At 42.8% G+C, this 25,217-nt stretch overlaps 1 protein-coding gene and 1 long non-coding RNA gene across 2 annotated transcripts; both read left to right on the top strand.

The window, feature by feature from the left end:
* Positions 1–12,701: 12,701 nt before the first annotated feature.
* On the top strand, positions 12,702–14,320 carry LOC147440289 (chaperone protein dnaJ 49-like). Its single transcript, XM_086530073.1, has 2 exons — positions 12,702–12,855; positions 13,021–14,320. The coding sequence occupies exon 2, from the start codon at positions 13,085–13,087 to the stop codon at positions 14,174–14,176; it is 1,092 nt and encodes a 363-aa protein (XP_086386199.1). The 5' UTR covers positions 12,702–12,855; positions 13,021–13,084; the 3' UTR covers positions 14,177–14,320.
* A 249-nt stretch (positions 14,321–14,569) lies between these two features.
* On the top strand, positions 14,570–24,981 carry LOC147440288 (uncharacterized). The gene is made up of 4 exons (XR_015190374.1): positions 14,570–15,617; positions 15,729–15,815; positions 24,572–24,673; positions 24,776–24,981. It is a non-coding gene; the product is annotated as an uncharacterized LOC147440288 (long non-coding RNA).
* The last annotated feature ends 236 nt before the right edge of the window (positions 24,982–25,217 follow it).

Here is a 25,217-nt window from a genome sequence, read left to right as displayed (position 1 = left end):
TTCATTAGAATTGAGTCTCCGACTCTCATATGCTATGGCATGCCCTTCTTGAAGCAAGACTGCTCCAAGGCAATCTCCACAAGCATCACATTGAACCTGAAATGGTTTTGAGAGATCCGATAGTGTAAGCACAAGTTGAGAGGTAAGCTTCTCTATGAACTTCTCAAAGCATTTTTCTCTTTTGCAATCCATGTATACTAAACGTTCTTCTTTGTTAAGTGATGTAATGGTCCTGCTATTTGTGAAATTTTTTCTATGAAGCATCTATAGTATGTACACATACCAATAAAGCTTTGTAGCTCATGTAGATTCCTTGGATTAGGCCATCCTTTTATTACCTCTAACTTTGTTGGATCCATACGGATACCATCTTGGGAGATAATGTGACCTAAGTATTGAATCTCTTAAAGGAAAATTTCACTCTTCTTTTGATTAATGAAAAGTTTATTCTCCCTCAAAGCTTGAAAGATTATCTGGAGATGTTGTGTATGCTCCTCGAGAGAGTAGATGATGATATCATCAAAGAATACTCCAATGAACTTGCAGTGGGGTCTAAAAAATTTCTCCATTAAGCGGTTGAATGTGGCCGGAGCATTGGGCAAGCCAAAGGCATGACAAGATATTCATAAAGACCGAATGTTCTACGAAAAGCGATCTTTACAATATCTTCATTGACTATCCTTATTTGATGGTAGACACTTTTAAGGTCAATCCCACTGAAGTAGGTAGAGCCTTGTAGCTTATCAAATAGATCTTCTACCTGCGGCACATGAAATCTGCTTTTGATAGTGATCCTATTTAGTGCTCTATGGTCAACACACATACGTTATGTGTTGCCTTTCTTTTGCACTAAGAGGAATGGTGAACAAAAGGGAGAGGAACTAAGCATCACCATCCCCTTATCCAGTAGTTCATGTACTTGCCTCATAATCTCCTCTTGTTGAGCTTGGGAAACTCTATAAGGAGGCTTATTAGGCGGTGAGGTCTCAGGTGGAAGCTCTATTTTATGGTCATTGCCTCATTTTGGAGGTAACTCTCCAAGAATGTCATCGATAAAAAATTCTTGGAATCCATTTAGGAAATTAGACAACTCTAATTTCTCTTGATTCCTACCATTTTCATTGGATAAGACATTAGGATCATTTATGGACTCTTTGACAAAAATCATATATGCGAAAACTTAGCTTTTCATTGACTTATCAATATCAAGTGAATTTACAAGAGGTATAGTACGACCCAACTCATTAGCATCTATGCACATGTTCTTTTCCCTCTAGGTGAAATAAATTCTTCTTTTAGGTAATTTCATATTGGCAGCCATGCGGTTGAACCATGGTGCCCCTAGGATAACATCATCATATTGGAGAGGAGAAATGTAAAAGTACTCTTTGTCGACGTAGCTTTGGACATGAAGCCTCAATTTCCCAATCAAAGGAGTAACAGAGGTGTATTGTCCCTTGAAAGCCCCATCGGCAATCACAATATCTCCCATCTCAAAAGCTTGTATGCCCAGCTTAGTGGCCAACTCCATTGCTATGAAGTTGTGAGTAGAGCCAGGGTCAAAAAGGATAAAGGCACCATGCCCCCTCACCTTTCCCCAATCATAGGAAAGGGATGATCCTTTGCAATGAGTATCATCTTTTGGAGCTTCGATCATGGAAGCTCTAAGAGTTTCATTGCGTGAATTTCTTTTGGGGCAAGAACGATAGCCATGTCCTTGCTCCCCACACTTGAAACATTTATGGTCTTTGCGAAAAGCCTCTAACTCTTCAAGAGAGAGTTTATTTCTACCTTTGTAAACTCTTTTCTCCTTGGTCTTGTTGTTGTTGTTGCTACAGTTGCCTTGGAAAGAGTTTTGGGCATTGTTATTCCCTCTAGGTTCATTTTGGTCTCTGGTTTCCATGGGCTTAAAATTCCTTTTTGCCCCTTGTTGGAAACTGATTCGTGAAGCCGCCATAGTATGGTGAATCAATTCAATGATGGTCCTAGGATTTTGAGATTTGACATACTTGGCCATATCTTCAGGTAGTCCCGCACAAAATTGTTGCTTTTGTTTAGGGAAGTCTATCTTTTGGTAGATTGTAGCTTTGAGATGTAAATTCTAAAACTTGTCCACATACTTGTGGATAGACTCATTGGGAGATAGCTTCAAACTTCACCATTTGTTAAGCACTTTGTCTCTAGCATTGATGTGCAGGAAACTGCGTCATTATGGAAACTCGTAGAGTTTTCATGTCTTTGGAGCTTTGCCATTGCCCCGTAGACTAGCCCACCATTGTCGGGCAGACTTTTGAAAATGCATAGCTACATGATGTAGCTTGGAGGACTCCATGAAGCCCTCATCTCCAAAGGCCGCTTCAAATTGTTGGTGGATGAAGGCCAAAACCATGTCTGTAGCACCAATGTGGCATCATAGGTGAGGAAAGAGACGCTCTTTCCTCCCTCCTTGAACTTCTTAAGCTTGTAGGACATTTTTCAAGCATCATAGGATTTGCGATGTCCTCTCTTCTTGTATTTTCTAGGAGAAAAACCGTTGATTTCATCAAAAGAGGAGGATGATGATGAAGATGGAGAAGAGAGTGACCTCTTTCTTGCCTTTTCCTTCTTTTGATTCCTCTCTTCCCTCTCACAATAACGAGGAGAAGGACTATATGACAATCTTTTCATCTTGGGAAGAGTTGGGGATCGTCGAGACCGTCGTCTTTGCGGAGCCACATCTTCCAAAGAATTTGGAGATTCACTTCTTTCTCTTTCATAGGATTCTTCCTCTTCTCTCACCGGAGAGAGTCTTCTTTTGGGAGTCTCTACAAGAGGCTTCCTAAGATCTCTCTCTTCTTGGGGAGTTTGGAGAATCCCATGAGAGCAAAGTTGTTGGTTAACTTCGACTTGCAAGGCAGGGTTGCCCATAGCTTGTTGCAACCTAGTAACAAGATAGTTCACAAACATGGGGCATCATTAGTAGCACCCTCATGTGCAAAATCAAAGTTGTCAATATTCATTCTACTCTCATTATTATTGTCAGCCATGATAACTAAATTTATATCTATGCTACTTTGTGCTTTGCTAACTTCAAAACTTTAGTTACTACTCTTCTTAACTTTTGAAAATTAGCTCTCAAGCAATCACACCCATGATTTAGAGACTGTTGATTGCAAAGAGTAGTAGAGAGGTCTAACAGTGCTCAATTGATTATGGTTCCTATTGAGCATGCTAGTAGCTCAATAGTGGAGAGGTCTAATAGTGCTCAGTTGATTATGGTTCCTATTGAGCATGCTAGTAGCTCAATAGTGGAGAGGTATAACAATGCTAAGTTGATTATGGTTCCTATTGAGCATGCTAGTAGCTCAATAATGGTTAAGCCAAAGGCAAGCCCCGAAAGACTCCATTATTAAGTCTATAGTTCCCAACGGTGTACCTCGAACTTAGTTCATTCCAAGCGGGATAATAAATCCCTATCCCACTTACCCTCTTGCAAATAACAGCTCCAATCTTTCATGGACAACTTAAGGACTTCTCTTCTTAAGCAAGAAAAGAGAAACTGTTGGGATCGGAGAGCACACACAGAGAGAGCTAGCACGAAGAAGGAGATAGACGCAGTGTGTGGCGGGGCGGTACTCACACTACAATGTGTAGTTATGAGTATAGTTATTATGAATGAGTAAATGAATGGCTGTACATGGGCGGCTGAACAACGGGCAGCCGGGCACACGGGCCTTTAACCCAACAATCTCCCACTTAAAGGCAGTGTGCCTTTAAAGTGGCCAAAGTACAGCAAAAGAAGTCAAGCCATACCCATCAGCGATCTGCAGTGTGCAAACCGCTGTGAGGCTAACGACTTCGTGAGTAGATCAGCAGGGTTATCGTCAGTGTGTACCTTGACAAGCTCTATGCGCTTGTCCTCTAGCACCTCTCGTATGAAGTGATACCTCACCTCAATGTGCTTTGTCTTCGCATGGAAGACAGGATTCCGTGCCAACGCTATGGCACTCTGGCTATCACAATGTAGAATCGGAGCATCACAAGCCATACCAAGATCTCCCACTAGTCGTGAGAGCCATACGGCCTCCTTGGCAGCCTCAGTGGCAGCCATATATTCAGCCTCTATAGTGCTCAAAGCAACGCATGGCTGTAAACGTGATGCCCACGAAACCGGTCCACCTGCAACTGTGAACACATAGCCGCTAGTAGACTTCCTCGAGTCCACTGACCCTGCATAGTCTGAATCTGTATATCCGCAAACAGACATATCCTTCTCACCATAACATAGGGACAACTCTGAAGTCCCTCTCAAGTATCTGAGAATACCTCTCACTGCATCCCAATGACGCTTGCCCGGGTTAGACATGTACCTGCTAACCACACCAACTGCATGAGCAAGATCTGGACGCGTAGCCACCATGGCATACATCAAGGAACCAACAGCTGACGCATAGGGAATCTGAGACATCTCTGTAGTCTCCAAATCTGTATGAGGGCAGTCATCATGGCTGAGTTTTACATATGGAGGCAACGGGGTACTAATGGCCTTCCCCCCTTCCATATGAAAACGCTCAAGCACCCTGTCAATGTACTCTTTCTGACTAAGAAAGAGCATCTTGCGAGAACGATCACGAGTGATCCGCATACCCAAAATATGACTGGCATCCCCAAGATCCTTCATGGAAAAGGTCTCATGTAGCCTATGTTTCAAGGCATCCACATCAGAAATACACTTTCCTGCGATCAGCATGTCATCCACATACAAAACCAAAACAATAAGACTACCATCTGCAGCCTTGCGAGTATAGAGGCATGGGTCCTCATAACTGCGTACATAACCCAATGAACTCATGAATGCATCAAACTTACGATACCATTCACGAGATGATTGCTTCAGCCCATACAAGGTCTTAAGAAGCCGGCATACCATCTTCTTTGAACCATGAATAACAAACCCACTTGGTTGCTCCATGTACAAATCCTCGTGCAAGTCCGGATGTAAGAAAGCTGTCTTTACATCCATTTGCTTCAACTCCATGTCTTTTGTAGCTACCAAGGCAAACAACATACGCAAAGTAGACATCTTCACCACTGGGGAGAAGATCTCGTCAAAATCAATGCCCTTCTGTTGCTTGAATCCTTTAGCCACAAGCCTTGCTTTGTACCTAGGCTTTGCATCCATTGAACACAATTTTATCTTGTAAACCCACTTGCATGGTAGTGCCTTCTTACCCTTTGGCAAAGGAGTAAGCTCCCAGGTTTTATTTTGGATCAACGAATCCATCTCTGACTGCATAGCTTGCTCCCACTTGAGCTTGTCAACACTAGACATGGCCTCATCATAACATGATGGCTCCCCGCAATCAGTCAACAATACATAATCCATAGAAGGCACAAAACGCTGAGGCTGTCTTGCACGCCGCTCTGAACGCCTCAAAGACTGTGCAGGAGGTGCATCTGGCTGTCCCACATCTACATGATCTCCCAACAAGGGCTGATCTGGCTGTCCCACATCTACATGATCTCCCAAAAAGGGCTGATCTCCCACTTGAGGGTCAATGGGCTGCCCACGAGCAGCCATGGGACCATCATACCGATGACCATCCTCCTCAAATATCACACGCCGAACCTCAATCGTTCGCGGTGATGCTCTATACATAGAGTCCTCATGAAAAACAACATCATGGCTGCGCACAATCTTCCTGTCAATAGGATCCCACAATCGATAACCCATCTCACCAGAGCTACCATAACCCAAGAAGATACATCTCTTGCTCTTTGGATCCAATTTGCTACGTTTTGCCTTAGGTACATGTACATAAGCTTCACATCCAAAAACACGAAGGTGACCATATGAAGGTGGCAAACCTGTCCATACCTCTTCAGGCACTTTGAAGCCCAAAGGAACACTAGGTGAACGATTTATCAAATGCACAGAAGTGGCAACAGCTTCAGCCCAAAATCCATTTGACAAACCAGCCATAGAAAGCATACTACGGACTTTTTCCTGTATAGTCCTGTTCATGCGCTCTGCCACACCATTTTGAGGAGGTGTATAGGGAGCACTAAGCTCGCGCCGTATACCCTTCTCAACACATAATGTTGTGAAAGCATGAGACATAAATTCACCCCCATTGTCCATACGTAAGCACTTCAACTTACAACCTGATTGGTTCTCAACAAGAGCCAACCATTGCTTAAATATATCAAACACCATATCCTTCTTACGAATGGGGTATGCCCATACCTTCCTGCTAGCATCATCAATGAACGTAACAAAGTACATAGCACCTCCAAGAGAAGCATTGGGCATCGGCCCACATACATCACTATGCACCAAAGCTAGCTTTTCCAAAGATCTGTGTGGAACACTTTTCTTATGAGAAGACCGAGCATGTCGACCATAAAGGCAATGCTCACAAAACTCAAAACCACCAAAATCTGAAACGGGAATGTAATCCGCACGTGCCAACAACTTCAAACCTTTTAGTGACATATGCCCCAAACGCTGATGCCATAAAGAAGCAGGAGGTTGCTCAGTGATCCCCACAATGTGATCAGCCACACTAGCTACACAAAGGGAATACAACGTATTCCTCTTAGCACCTTTAACCAAAACAAGGCTGCCCTTAGTGATCTTCCAACCTCCATCACCAAAAGATACATTGAAACCAAGTGAATCCAACTGACCCACACTAATCAAGCTTTTTGCAAGAGCCGGCACATGACGCACACGCTGCAAGACAAACGTAGTAGAGTTTGGCATAGCCAAATGAATATCCCCAATGCCATGAATCTGCATAGAACGCCCATCGGCAATCCTGACAGTACCTGTGCTCGAAGCATCGTAGTCATGAAACCACGACCTATGAGGCGTAACGTGAAAAGAAGCACCACTGTCAATGACCCAATCCATAGGCATACTACGCTCATGAGTGAGAAGAAAAGCGTCATCAAAATAGGATGCAAGCAACACATCACCAAGCTCTTCACTAGTAGCACTAGTCGGAGCACATACATGGTCATCTTGAGAGCTACACTCTCCCTGTGTTGCATTTAACTCCTCAATCTTGACATTGGATTTAGGCTTGTCCTTAGCATCATGGTCTTTCTTCTTACCATCTCCATTTTCCCTTTTCCACTTGTAACAATCCTTTTTGAAATGGCCTTTTCTACCACAATGAAAACATTCCACATCCTTTTTACTTGTGCCTGCACGGGACTTGCTTCTAGATTTACCCCTGTTGGACTTATACTTGTCCATAGTCCTGCCTCTGACAACCATTGCACTAGAAGACTTACTACCTGCATTATTCTTTTGATTAATCTCTTCCGTGAGAAGACTAGACTCCACATTAGTACTTGTCAACTCATTCGCAGGAACCGAGTTACTTATGGCTGTCCTAAATGTGTCCCATGACTCAGGCAACGTGACAAGTAAAAACATAGCTTTTACATTTTCCTCAAACGTAATTTCCTGCGTAGCAAGTTGGCTGAAAATTGTATTGAACTCATTCAAATGCGCATTCATGGAAGCACCTTCCTCCATTCGCAAATCAATAAGCTTTTTAATCCAATACACCATAGAAGCAGCCGAATGCTTATCATACATATCGCAAATCCGCTGCCATAGCTCATAAGCTCCACCCTGTGCATCTTTCACATTGTAATAAACAGACTTTGAAAGGGAAATCCTAATGGTAGACCTGCACATCTCATCCAACTCCTCCCAATCATCCCTCTCCATGTTCTCAGGCTTAACTCCCTGCAACTTTAGAGGTCGAATCTGTTTCTTCTGCACCAAGACATCCCAAATCTGATCTTTCCAATATGAGAAGTTAGCACCATCCAACTTCTCAATATTGAAAACTGTGTCCTCTTTAGTGCCCATTACAACAAGAATGCAACAATGAGAAACCTGTAACCAACCAACAAACTGCCACAACAAAGTAGTGTTGCAAATCTGACAACACCTGCTGCTCAATCAAAGAGCAAACGCATAGAGTATAAATCAGCCCATAATATGGTCAAAAAACGTACGTAGAAATCCACAAACAAATGCATAAACCCGTGACACCTGTAACTCAACCGGCCTAGGCAAACTGTGCCACAAAATGCATCAACAATGAGCTGTCATAGAGGCATAAACATACTCCATGTCTGAATAACCACAATAGAGACATAAGCTGACCAAGCTTACACAAATCCGTGAGCATAAATGGATCCAAGTGAGCATATAACCAATGCACAAGCTCAACGAAGTCCAATCTCTACTGTCAACCAAGTACCTATCCGTACTCAAACCGCAACACTGCAAGCAAGAGCAAACCCGCTCTATGTATAAGTGAACCAAATCTCCACAATATCATGCATAAAGAGTGTCTGTCAAACTGCCATATCCACATCCATCAACATACATAGATGATGTAAACCTGTAGCTCAAGAACACGCATAAACAGACTGCCGAGAAGAGTAGAAGCTCCCACTCAAACCACAACCATATACATGGCTGTCCCACAGTCAAAATACATGTTTTGTAACCACAGAAGAGACCTGTATCCAAAGCTCCCTGTAACCTGTAACCTGTACCCGTACCTGTACCTGTACCTGTACCTGCACCTGTACCTGTACCTGTAGTCGAAGAAGACAATGTCGCCAAAACTCCCACTCTTTCTGTGTGTATGAGGCCACTCCAAGAAGAGGCTACACACTCTCAAATGAGCTGTGGGCTCACGTAAGTGGAAGACACTACAACAATGGCACCTGTAATGGCTATGGAAGCTCTGGCAGCAGAAAACTACCAAAGAGAGCTGAAAAACGCAGCTCCTAGTCTGTAGCTCGGATGGGATTTCTGATGGCACGAATGGCTCCGAAAGGGGGGTTAAACCCCAGGATACCTGTTGAAAATACTCGCGGAGTGCTGAACCTTCCAATGCCAAGCTCAGAAAAACCTTCTGCTCTTTTGAAATGCGCGCGTGCGCGAAACCGAAAAACGGCAATGAAACAGCAGCAAGTTTCAACACACTCAACAATGATGATGAAGCTCTCAATGCTCTCACTACCAAGCTCTGATACCACTTGTTGGGATCGGAGAGCACACACACAGAGAGCCAGCACGAAGAAGGAGATAGACGTAGTGTGTGGCGGGGCGGTACTCACACTACAATGTGTAGTTATGAGTATAGTTATTATGAATGAGTAAATGAATGGCTGTACATGGGCGGCTAAACAACGGGCAGCCGGGCACACGGGCCTTTAACCCAACAGAAACCAATAGCTATGATACCAATGTAGCAGAATATGGCTAATAACATTGATTGTAGCGGAATTAAATTAACAATAATGAGCATTTTCTTAAGAGAATTCTTAAAGAGCATAAGGAGAGTACTTGATTAAAGGTAGCAAAATGAACATTATAACTAGTCAGCTTGGCATGAACAATACTTGTAAAAGTGAGAGAGAATTAAAGAAATTGACAATAGTTGAGGACCGGATTTACTTGGATCCGATACCCCCTCCAAAAGGCTTTTGTATTATAGACTCTCCCTTAAAGGGAGACTTTTGGTACAATACATACTTTGTGTTCCTTGAGACCTTGTTGGTGCCATGAAGATAGTAAGCTTCATGCACCAATATTATTCCTGTAACTAACTTGCAAAAGCATTAACTTGCCCCTGACCTCAATTTCAAGACCTCAAACACCTTCAAAGGTGGAGTGAGGGAAGGGAAGAAAAAGAAGAAGTAGCATATCAGAAAGAAGTACTTTCCTCACCATATATTACTCTTGGAGCTTAGCATAGTAATATAGATGGTAGAGAAGATGAGCATGCCATTGAAGCTTGACTCTTGGTTGGATTTGCATTCCATAGCCAAGAGGTGTTGGTGTAGGAAGCTTGGAGAAGAAGATGGAGTTCTTGCTTAACACAATGAGAGAATGTGTGTGTGTGTGTGTGTATGTGTGTGTGTGTGTGTGTGTGTGTGTGAATGAGCAAAAATGAGAGCCCTAGCATGCCTTGATCGACCCCTCTCTCTCCTAGCACTAGCTTGCACCCCATTGGCTCATGCCAAGGCTGGCCAATCACAAGCTATGGTCAAAACAAGCAATAGGGTTAGCATTTGGACAAGTGCCCTTCTTTCCCCCTTTGAGAGAGAGAGCTTAATTAATTAATTACATGCATCAAATTCTCATTGGACCTCCCCAAAGGCCATCCAATAGGTTTTAGACATGCCATGAGGCAGCATGGCTAGGGGCTTGACATGTGTCCTTAATGCCTCTTGAGTCTTGGACTTGCCTTGAGTGAGTGTGTGTGTGTGTGTGTGTGTGTGTGTGTGTGTGTGTGTGTGTGTGTGTGTGTGTGTGTGTGTGTGTGTGTGTGTGTGTGTGTGTGTGTGTGTGTGTGTGTGTGTGTGTGTGTGTGTGTTCTCTCTCATGCGCCTACCTTTAGGGCTTGCCCCCTCCTTTGTAGGGATCATCTTTGACTTGAACACCACAAGCACCTTAGTCATTACCTCCTTTGTAGGGATCATCTTTGACTTGAACACCACAAGCACCTTGGTCATCAAGCAGGACAAGCACCTTAGTCATTAAGCACGACAAGCACCTTAAGCACATTAGGCAGCTCAAGCACGTCAAGCACATGCCTAGCTTGGCTAAGGTCTAAAGAACATAAAGGTCCTAGGTCTAAGGATTTTTAACACTGACCTTTGGAGGTCTTTAATGAAGCTAACCCTAAAGGTCTTTTAAGCTCCATTACCTGCTTGTTGCTCTTTGGTAGACCATGTTGAGATAGGTCTAAAAGCAAATATCTATGTTCTAACTCTTGTTCCCATTCATTTTCCCACATTAAATGATCAATTCAATATGAGAAAATCAATTGGGATATTAGATTTATGAAAAAAATGCTACGCGTTGGCCCCTTTTATTAAAAGAAACATTGATCATTAAAAAGAGTTGCTTGAACCAACCAACCAAGGCAATGAACTAGATGATTATACAAGTGGGATAGAGTGCTACTTATTTCCTCTCTTGGTGTCCTTAAGTACTCCTCTCCCAGATTGCTTGACCTAATAAATACCTAAAAGGAAAAAATAAAGAATAGGATAACATTGGGCATTCAATTGAGATGCATAAACTTTATTAGCTTCCCCCTAATTGTAGAATGTTGAATTGAATAATACATGTGAATTGTCAGCTTCAAACCTTTTTGGTTGAAAGTGAGACATTGTAACTATTTTGTTATTGAGTCTTAATTGCTTAGATGTTGTTGCTCAAAGTGTGGTAATTGATTAACATATGTAGAAGCATTTCTAAAGTACACAAATAGTTTTCAATTTTGATAGAAAAACCCGCAAGGGTGTTTCAGGATACATTTAGATGCAACTTTTTCTCTCCTTCTTATAGCATCTCTGGCCTTGTGTGCCACAACACAACACACAATTTTGACAAAATGGACAAAGTTATGAAGTGCACAGGATTGAGCGAGCAACTCTTTCACGTTCATTGCCTTTTTCTTGATTCCCATCCCTGTGTGGTCGGGTGCTCCATGCACATGACTATAGGGCGGAGCGCAACTTTTGTCTCTTATGATTATGGGAGAGACACCGTGCCAACTCTCCACCATACTTTTGTATGGCACTTGAGTACTCTATGCACTTTTTGTCTCTCTGCATGTTTTGCGTAGTCCTTGTAGAGAGAAGAGTTAAATTGTTATGGTTTCCTTTTTAGCTCATGTTTTCAAATTCATATCTACACTCAAGCAAACACTTTGATAATCAAGTTAGTGCTTTCCTTTCCCTTGAACAAGTTGTAGGCATTTGGCGTTTAAACTAGAGTACTTAGTTAGGTGCATTGAAAATTGAGCTTGTATTGAGGAGTCATGTACAAGGGTGGAGGTAGAATGAGTGGAAGTAGTAGGTGTTGGAGAAAGTTCTACATTGAAATGACAGTATACAGAGTACAAAAGACATCGCAACAGAGACAGATCTTCACTAAAGCATGTTCTCTTCCCTTCGATCTATTATGTTTCTCATATGTTGGATAGCTTGGTCCTGTTGGGATGTTGAGTTTCCCTATGACAATAGAAAAACATAACAATTGGATGGAGAGAGAGAGAGAGAGAGAGAGAGAGAGAGAGAGAGAGAGCTTTTATTTGTTCTTTATGAGAGTATGCTACCTTCATTGTGTGATGACGTCATGTGTGTTGCAAGTCATTTGGAGCTATCTCATAGCATTTTGTATATAACACACAAATCTCGCAAAAAAGCCATAAGAAGCCTTCTAATTCTGATAGTTTAAGGAGTCTAGCAATAAATGAAAATACTATCATTTACGTTTTGTGTATCCATTTCTATGTTATAAAAGAAGAGAAAACATGCAAATTTCCTTGCACGTCAGGAGAGTTTGCACAGTCGTCCCCATAAATTTATAATACATGCCATTCCTACAACAACATGCAATTTTTAGAGTGTTTGATCACTGAATTCTAAATTTAGAAGAGTGTGATGTGATGCTCAATGCTTACACACATACAGATGTCCCTCATTGATGCACATGTCTTATGCTGACTTTTCGTGTAGGTGTAAGTCTTGCATGAACACAATATAACTCTAAATAGCATGTCACATTATGAGTTCACAAACACTTAGTTCAAAAATGTGATCCGACACCTCAGATTACTCCTGCCTCACAATGCCTAATGTGGGCCATTTATCCCCACCTCCTAGGGAGGTATCAATTAGCGAGGAGATCGGCCGAGTTCGATTCTTACCGCTGTAAGTCTGTATTAACGAGAAGCCTGTAGGGGGGGGAGAGAGAGAGAGACGAGAGGAGGAAGAGGGGAGGGCAGCAGCGAAGTCAAGGCGGGCGATTGATTCCAGGTGCGCACTCTTCTCTGTCTTCCTCCTGTCATTGCGCTGTCTGCTGTCCCATGTTTTGCTATCCCTGTGTTTTAATGGATTTCCGTTATGCGGTGCCGATCTAGGGCATCTTTTGTTTTCTCTGCGTATCAGAGCGCCCTTTGAGATGCTCATGTTTCCCTGCAGGCCCGAAGCTGTTGTTTTGGGCACCGCTTTGATCTAAATTCCATACTCTTGGGATACCCCTATAATGGATGGAAATAAAGATGCAGCGCAGAAATGTTTGGAGATTGGAAACCAGGCATTGAGGGAAGGGGACAAGCCTCGGGCACATCGCTTCCTATCAAAGGCACAAAGGTTAGACCCTAGTTTATCTCTACAGGACTTGCTTTTATCTTTAGAACAGGAGACGAATGAGCAGGATGCGGATGCCTCGCGGGAGAAAGATGTAGGCAAGGAATCCCCATCAGAGCAGGAAGCAAGCAGCTCAGGTGCGGGGATGAGCTCTTGTAATGGCAATGGTCCCCACACACACAAGGCGGCTCCTGAGTACACCACCGAGCAGGTGGATATTGTACGACGGATAAGGAAAACAAAGGATTACTATCAAATTCTCGGATTGGAGAAGGAATGTTCTTCCGAGGAGATCAGAAAGGCATACAGGAAAGTCTCATTGAAGGTTCATCCGGATAAGAACAAGGCACCTGGAGCTGATGAGGCCTTCAAGGCAGTTTCCAAGGCATTTGCATGCCTCAATGAGCCAGAATTAAGGCAAAAGTACGATCAGTATGGTCCCGAGGAAGCTAATGATGTCGCCCAACATCGGGGTCCTTTCCATCGTAATAGAAATGGGTTTGTTTATGAGGACATGTTTGATCCAAATGAGATATTCAATGCCTTCTTCAACGGTACACCATATGCAGCCAATGGTTTCCAAAGGACGTATCATGTGAGAACAGGTGGGGGGCCTCGAGTACATACACGCGAGGTGCATGTCGGAGGCATGCTAAACCTCTTGCAGCTGCTACCCATTCTGGCTCTGTTTCTTCTTACATACTTCCCGTTTTCTTCCAAGCCCATCTACAGTTTAGAACACGTTGCCCCCTATGAAGTCCAGTATCAGACAAAGGAAAACATGGTTCCCTTTTATGTTAAGTCACAGGAGTTTGATAAGGATTATCCGCCAGGAAGCATGTCACGTAGAAACCTAGAGTCACAAATTGAAAGAGATTTCCTTGATGTTCTCCGGTACCATTGCCGCCAAGAACTCGGATGGAAGCAGTGGCATCCTTCAACAAAGACCCCTCATTGTGACAGGCTTCAAAAGTTTAAAGTCTATTGATTTGTCTCTCGAGTTGCTACAGCATTTTTCAATAATCTATCTGCATAGCTCTTCCCTCCGCTGTATGAAAATCTCCCTTCAATGTGCTCCAATTGTAGGGTATGATGGTTGTTGGGAAACAAGTTCAGGTCATATTTTTGCGCTTTTAACTGTACTAATGTGCTGTTCATGAGAAATAGAATGGAGGGCACACACTTTGTATTAATCTTGAAGTTCTAAGTACAAGAAGGTAGTACAAGCGATGTATAGGAAGCTATCTTTGTCTTGCGGCAGAGATTTCTCGAAAATGTTGGTGATGAGATGCTGGTTTGGGCATGAGATGCGGTAAGGGCCTTGTGGGGTGTCTTTGTTTGGAGTGGTATAGCACTCTGAGGTATGTTAAAAAAAGGGCAGACATTCATAGAACATGTTTGTTTAGTTTACTGTAAATGTTTTTTTGTATGTACATGTATCCATAATTTATGTTTTAGAAGTTTGGTTCATTTTTGTTTTGTATTTGCATGCATGTTAGCTAAGAGGCAATCAGATGTGCTGCAGAAAGCAAAAAATTGTGTGTGTGTGTGTGTGTGTGTGTGTGTGTGTGTGTGTGTACGTACGGGTGCATGATCGGATCTGAATGAAAGAGATTTTAAGAACTGCTTGACTGGCTTGCGGTATCATAGATCTGTGCTGATTATCAAGCTTATAGCTGAATTTTAGACTGCTTTACCATTGGCGCTCCTCGTTTTCCGTTCCATTCAGAGAAATAACTGGACCTGCTAAAATTATACAGTTTATATGTTCCTTGAGAGATATGCTGGATTGCCTGTGACTGATAATTGTGATGTGCTTGAGTGCTCTTTGCGTACATTTACAAATTAAGTCGTGTGCTATCACTGTATTCAATTTTGTGGTTTTCCCTGTGGCATTTGCAAAGGAAAACTCATGAAATGACAATCTATTATTGGTTGTCTTGTCGTTAATGGCACTGTGTTTGTTTGAATGGTATGACTTTTAAGCCCGATCAGGCCAAGGCCAGGACTCCAGGTCAATGATGTAGCAAGCAATATTTGGTTTTTAGCTATGGTGGAATTGGACATCCCAGGATTTTCAAAGAGCCATCCTATCCCCACTCCTGGTTGTTATTGTTACAGGAGCCTTGCTTTTCAGGGTAATGGTTTCTTTGAATCCCATCTCAAAAGATGGACTCAAATGGTGACCTACATAATTGAGCATCATCAGTGTAATGATCAATTTTGCTTCAAGTTCCTAAAAATCTGCGCTTGTAATCACACGGAGATTTTTGTAACTGAACTCTTTCCTAAACTTTTGGCAGAAATTTGCAAGCTCTACTTCATGAATATGAGTTAACTATGATGGATGATGCAGGTTGTCTGAGAAACAACTGGCATCAAAAGCGAGCCACTGCTCGTCTTTGTCCATGTGGGTATCCTTCCTCATGGTAGGTTCATTGTTGTAATTTTGACTTCTTTTTTGGCCTGTATTAAGTGTTTTCTTTTGTATTATGCCTCACCTTAAATGTTGTCATGACTAGAAAGAAGAGTATTTGCAGGTCTGATTTTTGTAATGACTTTCTTTGTGCAAAATCCTTACAAATAATACTCTGTGGAAGCTCGAACTTCCTCGCGACCTTTATTTTGTAAGTAATGGCCACCTTTGATCATTCTACATCCAAGCTCTAGAAAGGAATTGGCTTTTTGTTGCTTTTGACTTAAAGCGTGTAGATGCACTTTTCTAGTAATTTTGAAAGCTTCAATTGCACTTAAATGGGAACTTGGTGTCAAAAGACGATGATGTGGAAGCATAGAGTCAAGGGAGAGAATGCACGAGATAGAGAGAGGAAGAGATTGAGAGATGCTGAACCAACTAGCTTGGCAATAAATTAGTGATTTACAATGGGGACTTGCGGACTCCTTATATACTAGCTTTGGGGGCCTTAAGTACCTCGCTCAGCAAATCGTCCTACCCAAGACTTTGACAAATAAGTAAAATAAATACCTAAAGCCAAAATAGATATTGGGATCACATTGGGCTATTCACTCAAGATGCTATAACTTGAACACCCTCCTTGTAGTTCATAGTGGACATATGTAGGAAGACCAAGTCAATGAAGAAGCTACCATGGACACCCTAGCAAGAGCTATCTCGGATTAGTTGTTATCACCTTAGAAGATTGCCAACTTGAGCACCAATTGTCTCAAAGAAATTTGAGCTACGTCCAAGAATCCCCCTTCGTGTGCAGAACACATCACGTCCAAACTTTTGTAGGTCGTGAACTTTGGAGCACATCCTATCCATAATTCGGTCAGCAACAACAAATTGGCACACACATCCATAGTGTTTTTATACTTCACGTTGGTTACTTGCAAGATGCATGTGCCTTGAGCTATGACAAACACTGATAGCTTGAACTATACATGGGTCCAAAACATTCGTAGGGAGCATTGTTTGCCCCTCTGTCTCTCACAAGCCTCTCCCTCGTTGAAGCTAGTTGCGGCAACATCCACCTAACTAGAACGTCGAAGCCTTTGCCAGTGTAGTCTCTACCACATCGGCAAACCCCCTCGTGTCCTTTCTTGAGTCATTGTCACTGCTTTCTTCATCATGCTTGCCTTTGCCTTTCTCATATGTCGAGCTTTTGTCTTTGCCTTTGGATAAGTGATCTTGAGACAAATGGCCCGCTTTCCACAATTGTAACAATGGCTAGTGCACTTCCTTCTGGAATCCGTAGTAGCAAGTGTTTCACCACTTTTGTTAGAAACTGGGATTTTTCCATGAGTGATTAACACGGCTTTCTCCTCAAGGAGAAAAGAGTTGAGATCGTCAAATTTCAGCTTTTTTCTTCGTGATTTGCAAGCACAGTGTCCAGACACCATTTCGCACTCCTCATGCAATTCCTTGAGTACCAAAGCAGTTGACAACTAATGCACTTTTCATAGCTGATAGTTAATCATGAATAACCTTTGCCTTCATAAGAAAAGAATGCATCGAACTTCCGGTTGGAAACTTAATGGTAAATAATTGTCCAAGGAGGGTGACCGCTTAAATTATAGAATCTCGATCAAACATTTCGACAAGCTTGGACCACATGTGAGAGAGAGAGAGAGAGAGAGAGAGAGAGAGAGAGAGTACCAAAGCAGTTGACAACTAACGCACTTTTCATAGCCGATAGTTGATCATGATTAACCTTTGCCTTCATACGAAAAGACTTCATCGAACTTCCGGTTGGAAATTTAATGTTAAAAAAAAAAATCCAAGGAGGGTGATTGCTCGCATCATAGAATCTCGATCAAACATTTCGACAAGCTTGGACCACATTGCATTGGCAACCTTTAAAGTCTGTATGGTTGGAGAGATTTCCTTCGTGCGAGATTTCATAATGACCGATATCGCCTTCGCATTGCTCACATCCCAATCAACACATGATTTGAGGTGCTCCTCATCCTGAAGGTGGGTGTACCTGTTGTTGCTATCCCTCGTAGGACGCATCTCCGAGCCGTCAATAATATCCCATAAGCCTTTTTGTGAAAACTAGAGTCGCATGATCAAGTTCCAATGAGCGTAATTATTCGAGTTCAGTTTGTCGCTGGCGCTCGAGCAAGGGGGGGTCATCTTGTAGGTACAAGATGTGGAAAGTTGATTGTCTTCCTCCTTGCACTCCAAAAGAATGCAAAAAATCCCCCAAGCTGCTCCAAAAAACTCCCGTTGCCCTCACAAGCCCTCAAGGGATCCTTGCTTTCAAGGGGGTCTTGGCTTCCAAGCCCTCCAAGAGCAAGGCGTTCCAAAATGCACATAGAAATGGGAATTCCAATCGATGGTCGCAAGCGTAGGCTTCTCATGATGCTAAAAAAGAAGCGGCACAATTGCGCTCCCTCCATTGTAGCGTTTTTCCTCTTCTCTCCAAGAGCGTTGATTCCTCTTCTCCACACCAGTGCCTCCCAAGCTCATCAAGCACGCTGCTCTGATACCATGTTAAAGTTGGTGATGAGGAAGCGTAGAGTCAAGGGAGAGAAAGCATGAGAGAGAGAGAGAGAGAGAGAGAGAGAGAGAGAGAGAGAGAGAGAGACTTTGTTGAGCCAACCAATTGGGCAATGAATTAGTGGTTTACAATGGGGGCCTAGAATCTCCTTATATCCTACCTTTGGTGGCCTTTAGTACCCTCCTCGGGAATTATTGAATCTTTTGTGTTCCAATCGTAGTAGCATTATTGAATCTTTTTTGGCCTGCCCAAAGGGCAAAGGCTACAGAGATGCCTTCTCTTTTTGCTGACTAAAATATTAAAAAAAGTTGAGTTATATTTTCAAGCATTTTTTCGTAGGCCAAAAATGCTTGTTGGTTGAAATAAGATAGTGGGCACTCATTTAAATGAAGAGTTTGTAAATCTAATGATGATGATGGACATATCTTGAGTTTTGAAATATGAAGTGAAAAGGATTTTGGACTCCTTTGATTTATAATGCATAGTTTTATTTTTAAAATAAACAGTTTTTGACTTTGGAGTCACGAGGGGAGAGCCCTAAAAAGAATGAGTATTTAATAAAGCCATTTGGGATAATGAGTGCAAATTCAACAAGTGATAAAATCACAAGGCCTTCGATTTTGAGGTTGTAACGATAAGTTGAGGTAGTATAGCCACAAACCACAGTTGTTAATAATGCAAAATCCATGCAAATATTCCCAGCTGGATTTAATTTGGCGACACAGCTCTCTCTCCCTCGCCTGCGGCTTACACTCGTCACTCTCTCTCTCTCTCTCTCTCTCTCTCTCTCTCTCTTTGAGGTACTTCATATTAGCGACGCTCAAAAGTGAAAACCCACGGCGTTGCTATAGGCATCGCTATGGGCGTCGCTAAGTTACGAGTAAACTAGCGACGCCCATAGCGACGTTGACAGGGGTAAAAAAATAACCGAGAGCGTCCGAAAATTCAGATCTCATATCTGAGTTTTCGACACTCAAGCAAGTAAAGGTAACCCGTGCTCTCCCTCTCTCTCTCTCTCTCTCTCTTTCTTCTCCACACACACACAGGAGTAGAGGAAGGAGAGCCAGGTATGCTTCTTCCCTCTCCTCTCTCTCATGTTCCCTTCCCCTCTTGCTCTCTCTCTCCCTCCTCTCTCTCTCTCTCTCTCTCTCTCACACACACACACACACACACACATTGTGTTTTTGAGTGAGAGAGAGAGAGAGAGAGAGAGAGAACACATGCATAAACAAAACACACACACACACATGCATGAACAAAGAATTCATACACACACACATTGAGAGAGGAAAAGAGAGAGAGAGAGAGAGATATAAAACAAAGAGAGAGAGAGAGAGAGGAGAAGAAGGAGAAGAGAGTTTTAACGTCGTAGGAAACTATCCCAAGAGACCTTAAAGATCTAGTGGACGAGGAGTTGAACTCAAGACCTGTTATTCAAGAGGGAAATGGCATAACCAATCTACCACACTTGGGTGATAGAAAGGTTATACCATTTTTCTCTTTTTATTGGCGCACACACCCACACACACACACACCCGAGAAGAAGAGAGTCTTAACGTTGTGAAAACTATCTCAAGAGACCTTAAAGATCTAGCCGACGAGGAGTTGAACTCAAGACCTGTTATTCAAGAGGGAAATAGCATAGCCAATCTACCACACTTGGGTGATAGAAAGGTTATACATTTTCCTCTTTTTATTGGCACACACACACACACACACACACACACCCGAGAAGAAGAAAGTTTTAACGTCATAGGAAACTATCCCAAGAGACCTTAAAGATCTAGTCGACGAGGAGTTGAAGTCAAGACCTATTATTTAAGAGGGTAATGGCATAACCAATCTACCACACTTGGGTGATAGAAAGGTTATACCATTTTTCTCTTTTTATCGTTTAAGATTAGGTTAGATTTAGATTTACGTTAGATCAGATTTAAGTTTATTTAAGTTAGATTAGATTAAATTCAGGTTTATTTTGAGTTAGATTTACGTTAGATTAGTTTAAGTTTATTTACGCGCGTTAGATTTAGATTTACGTAAGATTAGATTAAATTTAAGTTTATTTTGAGTTTAAGATTAAATTAGATCTAGATTTATGTTCGATGGACCATGCGGACCAGCAATTCCACGACAGTATAGCGATGGTGGTTGTTGTGGCGAGGAGCACGTCATTCCTGGAGCTCATGTGTTGCAGAGTCCCTAGGACACACCGAGGAGTGTCCCTGCTTGTGTGATTGCTCAGACTACACCGAAGGATTATACTGCCTACGCGTTTGAGAGTAGTGTCCTGGCCATTGCGTCGGAGATGCTGAGGAGTGATCCGAACACTGCATCGGGGTCGCCTAAAGGCCTGGACGATGAGCATTCACCGAACAGGGTTGCTATAGTTCACAAGAGAGACATGCCAAAGGGATACGCCTACCTCATCAATCGTATGTCCGATGAGATCATTATGACCCTTGAGGGGAAGCATGTGATGGGCTGCATACGACAGTTGTGTAAACAGGTTTTCTGACACACTATAGTCTGTCATGGTCTCTTGGAGGGCTCAGGATAAAGCCTCCAAGGATTATTTTATTGCTACGCTGCATCAGGAGTTCCCAATTCCCTCTCTGGAGAATACATTTGACGATGCTTGGATGAGGAAACGCATGCGCGACTACATGAAGCATCGGAGGTCAGATGCACAGATGTCAGACCTGACTGGCTTGAAAGAGAGGAATGGGTCATGGATCGACAGGCTGGAGAGGTAAGATTATTAAACTCTTGCATTGAAGTATTTATATATGTGAGGCCCATTCACATATACGCAGCTAGTAGCCCCATTCGTATGTCTTTTATCCTTCAATGGAGCGAATCACCACATGTTCAATTAAGTTAGATTTTGGATTGAGTTTTTATATTAGAGTCTACCTTCGAGATTACGGCAAAAAATTTAGAGTTAGACAACGGTGAAAAGATCTACTATGAAAAGATGTTAAGATGCTGTGAAATGCTACAGCTACAGAAGAGGCAAAGAGGTTTTTTCCACTACATGCACTATTATGTAGACGTGGGTGTGTTGATTTCTTGTATCCACAAATATAGGCATTGACCAATAAAGACGAGATGATAACCCGATGGTTCTGATCTTCGTGCACCTATAGACTGAGGTGTGCAGGGATTGGACATGACTAGAGAATGTTGTCCAGTTTATAAGATTTTTACCCTCATTATGAGTAGTAACGAGGATGTGGGGCCGTCCAACCAAAACACCTATCTCTCAACGAGGATCTTATGTCCTTGTAATCAATGTAAGCATGTTGTGCGACGGACAAGAGGCGTTTCTTTGCAGCACGTTCGCGAATTTGGCGAGTTCGATCCATCTATTATAGCTCGAGTTGTTGCCAATTATAACTCGTCGGACTCTGACGCTGACCAAAAGGCAGCAATCTTACAACCCAATAGACGTGTTCGTGCGCTTTGGTCAAGTAGTATATGTGAGGCCACAAGATGTAGCCTCTGACAGCTCCGGGGATGATCATGCAGACCACATTCCCAACGAGGCAATGTTTGAGCCCGAGATCGATAAAATAATCGAGACAATGATGGATTCAAAAAGGCTTATCTATGATGATATGAAAAGTGAAGCCGATACTCCATTGTATGATGGAGCACGTGTGTCTAGATTGAAAGCGCTCCTGGTTCTTCTCAACATGTAGACAAAGTTTGGATGGAGTGACACTAGCGTCACAGCGCTTTTCAGGTGATCTATTACAATTAGTTTACTTTAATAAAAAACTCTAGATGTATAATGATATGATAGATTTTTACACAATTGTACCGTATTTTTTTCGTCGTGTAGATTGCTCAAAGAGCACATAGTGCCAACTGATAATGTGATGCCAGATTCCAGAGAGGAAGCAAGAAAGATTTTGCGAAACTTGGGGATGGATTACAATTTGATCCACGCTTGTCCTAACGACTGCATTCTTTTCAGAGGGGAATACATAAACATGGAGAAGTTTCCGAAATGTGATTTCGAGAGATATCGAGTAGACCTCCACGGAACAAAAATTCCGCAAAAGGTTTTGCGATATTTTTCTCTGCTTCCTCGCATCAAGCATTTCTTCGAATGTAAGTCCATGGCCGCCCTAGCATCATGGCATGAGGAGAATAAATCTTCGAATGGTGTGCTACGGATTCCTGCAGATTGCGCAGCTTGGAAACATATAGATGAAACATGGTCGGATTTTGTCAGGGAAGCTCAAAATTTGCACCTAGGCCTGGCTATGGATGGCCTAAATCCATTTGTTCAAAGATCAACATCTTACAGTGTATGGCCCGTTGTCGTCATCAACTACAACATTCCCCAGTGGTTGACTACGAAGAAGGGACACCTATGGCTAAGCTCGATTGTGCCGGGGCGTATAAAGTGAAGAATATAGATGTGTATCTTCGTCCACTATTGGAAGAGCTACAACAATTGTGGATTGGCATAGAAGTGGTGGATATGAGCCGACACACAGGTCGACGGAATGCTTTGATCAGAGGCATTCTAATGTGGACCATGCATAACTATCCCGGACTAACAGAATGCTCAGGTGATTTACACTTAAACTCAAACACTGTAAATCTTGGTTTTTCTCAAGCTTATCTATTATCATGTGTATACATGCAGGGCTTCAAACAAGCGAATACAGAGTATGTGTCACATGTGGACCTAGACTGAATGCACGTCTGACGCCTCATTGAAGAAGCAAATCCACGAAGGTCATCAAGCGTATCTTCCAGAGAATCATGTGTTACTCAATGGCTTTTTGGGAAGAGAGCCACCGAGGATGTCTGCACAAGCATGGTTAGAGCAGAAGGAGATGTGTGATGACGGTTTGCCCCCAGGGATGAAGAGACTATCTCTATGGTACGAGTTACCATATTGGCCCCGACTCATGATCGATCACTTATTCGATCCAATGCACATATTCAAGAATGTGGGTAATCTACTATGGGACCATCTGACCGGCAAGAAAGATGCTTTGGGAGCCAGGGTTGACCTTAGAAATGTGGATCGTATGGAGCAATATTGGCCGCAGACAGCATCCAATGGATCGATAAAACTCCTAAAGCGCCATGGATTTTCACAGGATCCCAAGAGCGCAAAGTAAAAGACACCATTCAATCCTTGCGGACCCCCACTGGCGTAATGCACTCGCTCCGAACGTGTTTTACTAAAGAAGGAAAGCTTACCAGTTTGAAGTCACACGACTGGCAAAAAATGTGTCAGGTATGTTCATAGTGGAATATATCATAGTGGGAATTGTGTAACAAATTCCTGTGTGGACTTTAATATCATTGTTGCACGTGTTTTGCAGTTTATTTTACCGGTGGCCATTGAGGGATGTTTGTCTCTTGACATCCGTAACCCCAACAGAGAGAGTGGTACGCGGAGCGTCATTGCTCTGACGCCCCATCGCGCGTTCCTACTCTGGCCGCATCCCCCTCTGTTTTTTCGGAGCATTCAGCGCATTCAGAAGCTTCAGTGTCGACGAGACGATCTTCACACTCGTCTAGACACAGGCGCTCTAGTGGTGGTGGCGGCGGTTGTCGTAGGTGATGCCGCTGTCGATGCCTCGACATCGCTTCGTGTTCGATAAGGCTCTTTACCCTCCCCTTCTTTGCTCGCCCCGACACCAGCCACGACATCGCCATCTACACGAGGTTTTGCACGGTTGACGGCCGTTCCTAGCGGCTACACACCACTAGCTAGTTCTCCAGGAGTCACTCCAATCGACACTTCTCGCTTCGGGGCCCAGACTCAAGTAGAGACACCTGATGTCTGTACCCCCGTTGACACACTGCTAGAGACCCTTGCCGAGACACCCAGGTTCACGCGTCACCGGCGAGAGGGCTTGCCTTACTCCGTCGACTTCAGCGGCGGAATCATCTTGGATGATGAAGGCAAGAAGGTGATCTCGCGCATGCGCGGTCTTTGCTCTCAGGTGTTTAGACACTACATACTAAGTGATTTAAAAGACAGAGTCATAAGCATGCTTCATGACGAGTTTCCCGTTCAAACACGAGATGACCGCTTCAATGAAGACATGGTGAAGGTTCGAATGCGCAAATACTGCAAGCACAAGCGTTCCGAAGTGCAAAAACCAATTAAGCATGGGTGGAACAGGCCAGATTGGCTGACCATAGAAGATTGGAAGAATGCAAAGAAAGCAGTGCGCGAGAATCCTGACAAGTGGAAGCAACAAAAAAAGGCAGCCAGAGCGCGAGTAGAGGCAGGGAGCTCGCACCACTTGGGGAGCGGCGGGTGAGCATCATTTGAGGCCGATTTTGTAAGTGTTTTTACATTGCTCTTTAGGTTTGATAGTTTAGGATTTAGGGATTTTTAAATTCTAACATGATGAATTCTTTGTATGTTTTGACAGTGGTCGATGACAAGACGTGACTCCACACCGTACGAGCGCGAGTACGCAGGCAGAAAGGGCTTAAACGCCCTGATGAAAATTCTGAGTTCTCGCGGGGACATGGTTAGTATTAGGGTTTACTCTTTTCTATTTATTGTATTGTTTTATAAACGTCGCTATATGTTTTTACTTATAGAAAGCTGTCTTATTGTTTTTTTTTTGCAGAATCCGATGGATACGTCGCTTGGACGCGATACGACGTCTGATTATACGACGTCAGTTTAGCCGTAACTAAATAGCATTAGTTTTTTGTCATAGCATATGTATCATGAGATGACGTTTATACTTCTTTTTTAAAACCATGTATATTTTTTCAATAATGACAATGGTGTTGTAACTATTACATTTGCAAAGTTTAACAATCAAATGATTTTGCCTATGGTGTGTACAATTGTCATTGATTTACTTTCATCAATTTACTTTTGTCACTTTTGTATCTTTATTTTGCAAACAATACTATGGATGATGGAGTTAATGGTTATATTGTCTTGTGGGTGACTACTTTGGGTCTATATCTAAGCTTGCACTTTCTTCCAAAAGTGACTCAATTAATAAAACATTCAATATGGTTGATGGGTTGAATGCCTTGTCACCAAAAAAAAAATCT

The sequence above is a fragment of the Adiantum capillus-veneris genome, chromosome 15, assembly GCF_014529385.1.
Source record: "Adiantum capillus-veneris isolate H3 chromosome 15, ASM1452938v2, whole genome shotgun sequence".
Classification (NCBI taxonomy): Eukaryota; Viridiplantae; Streptophyta; class Polypodiopsida; order Polypodiales; family Pteridaceae; genus Adiantum; species Adiantum capillus-veneris.
This window is presented reverse-complemented; position numbering and strand designations above follow the sequence as displayed.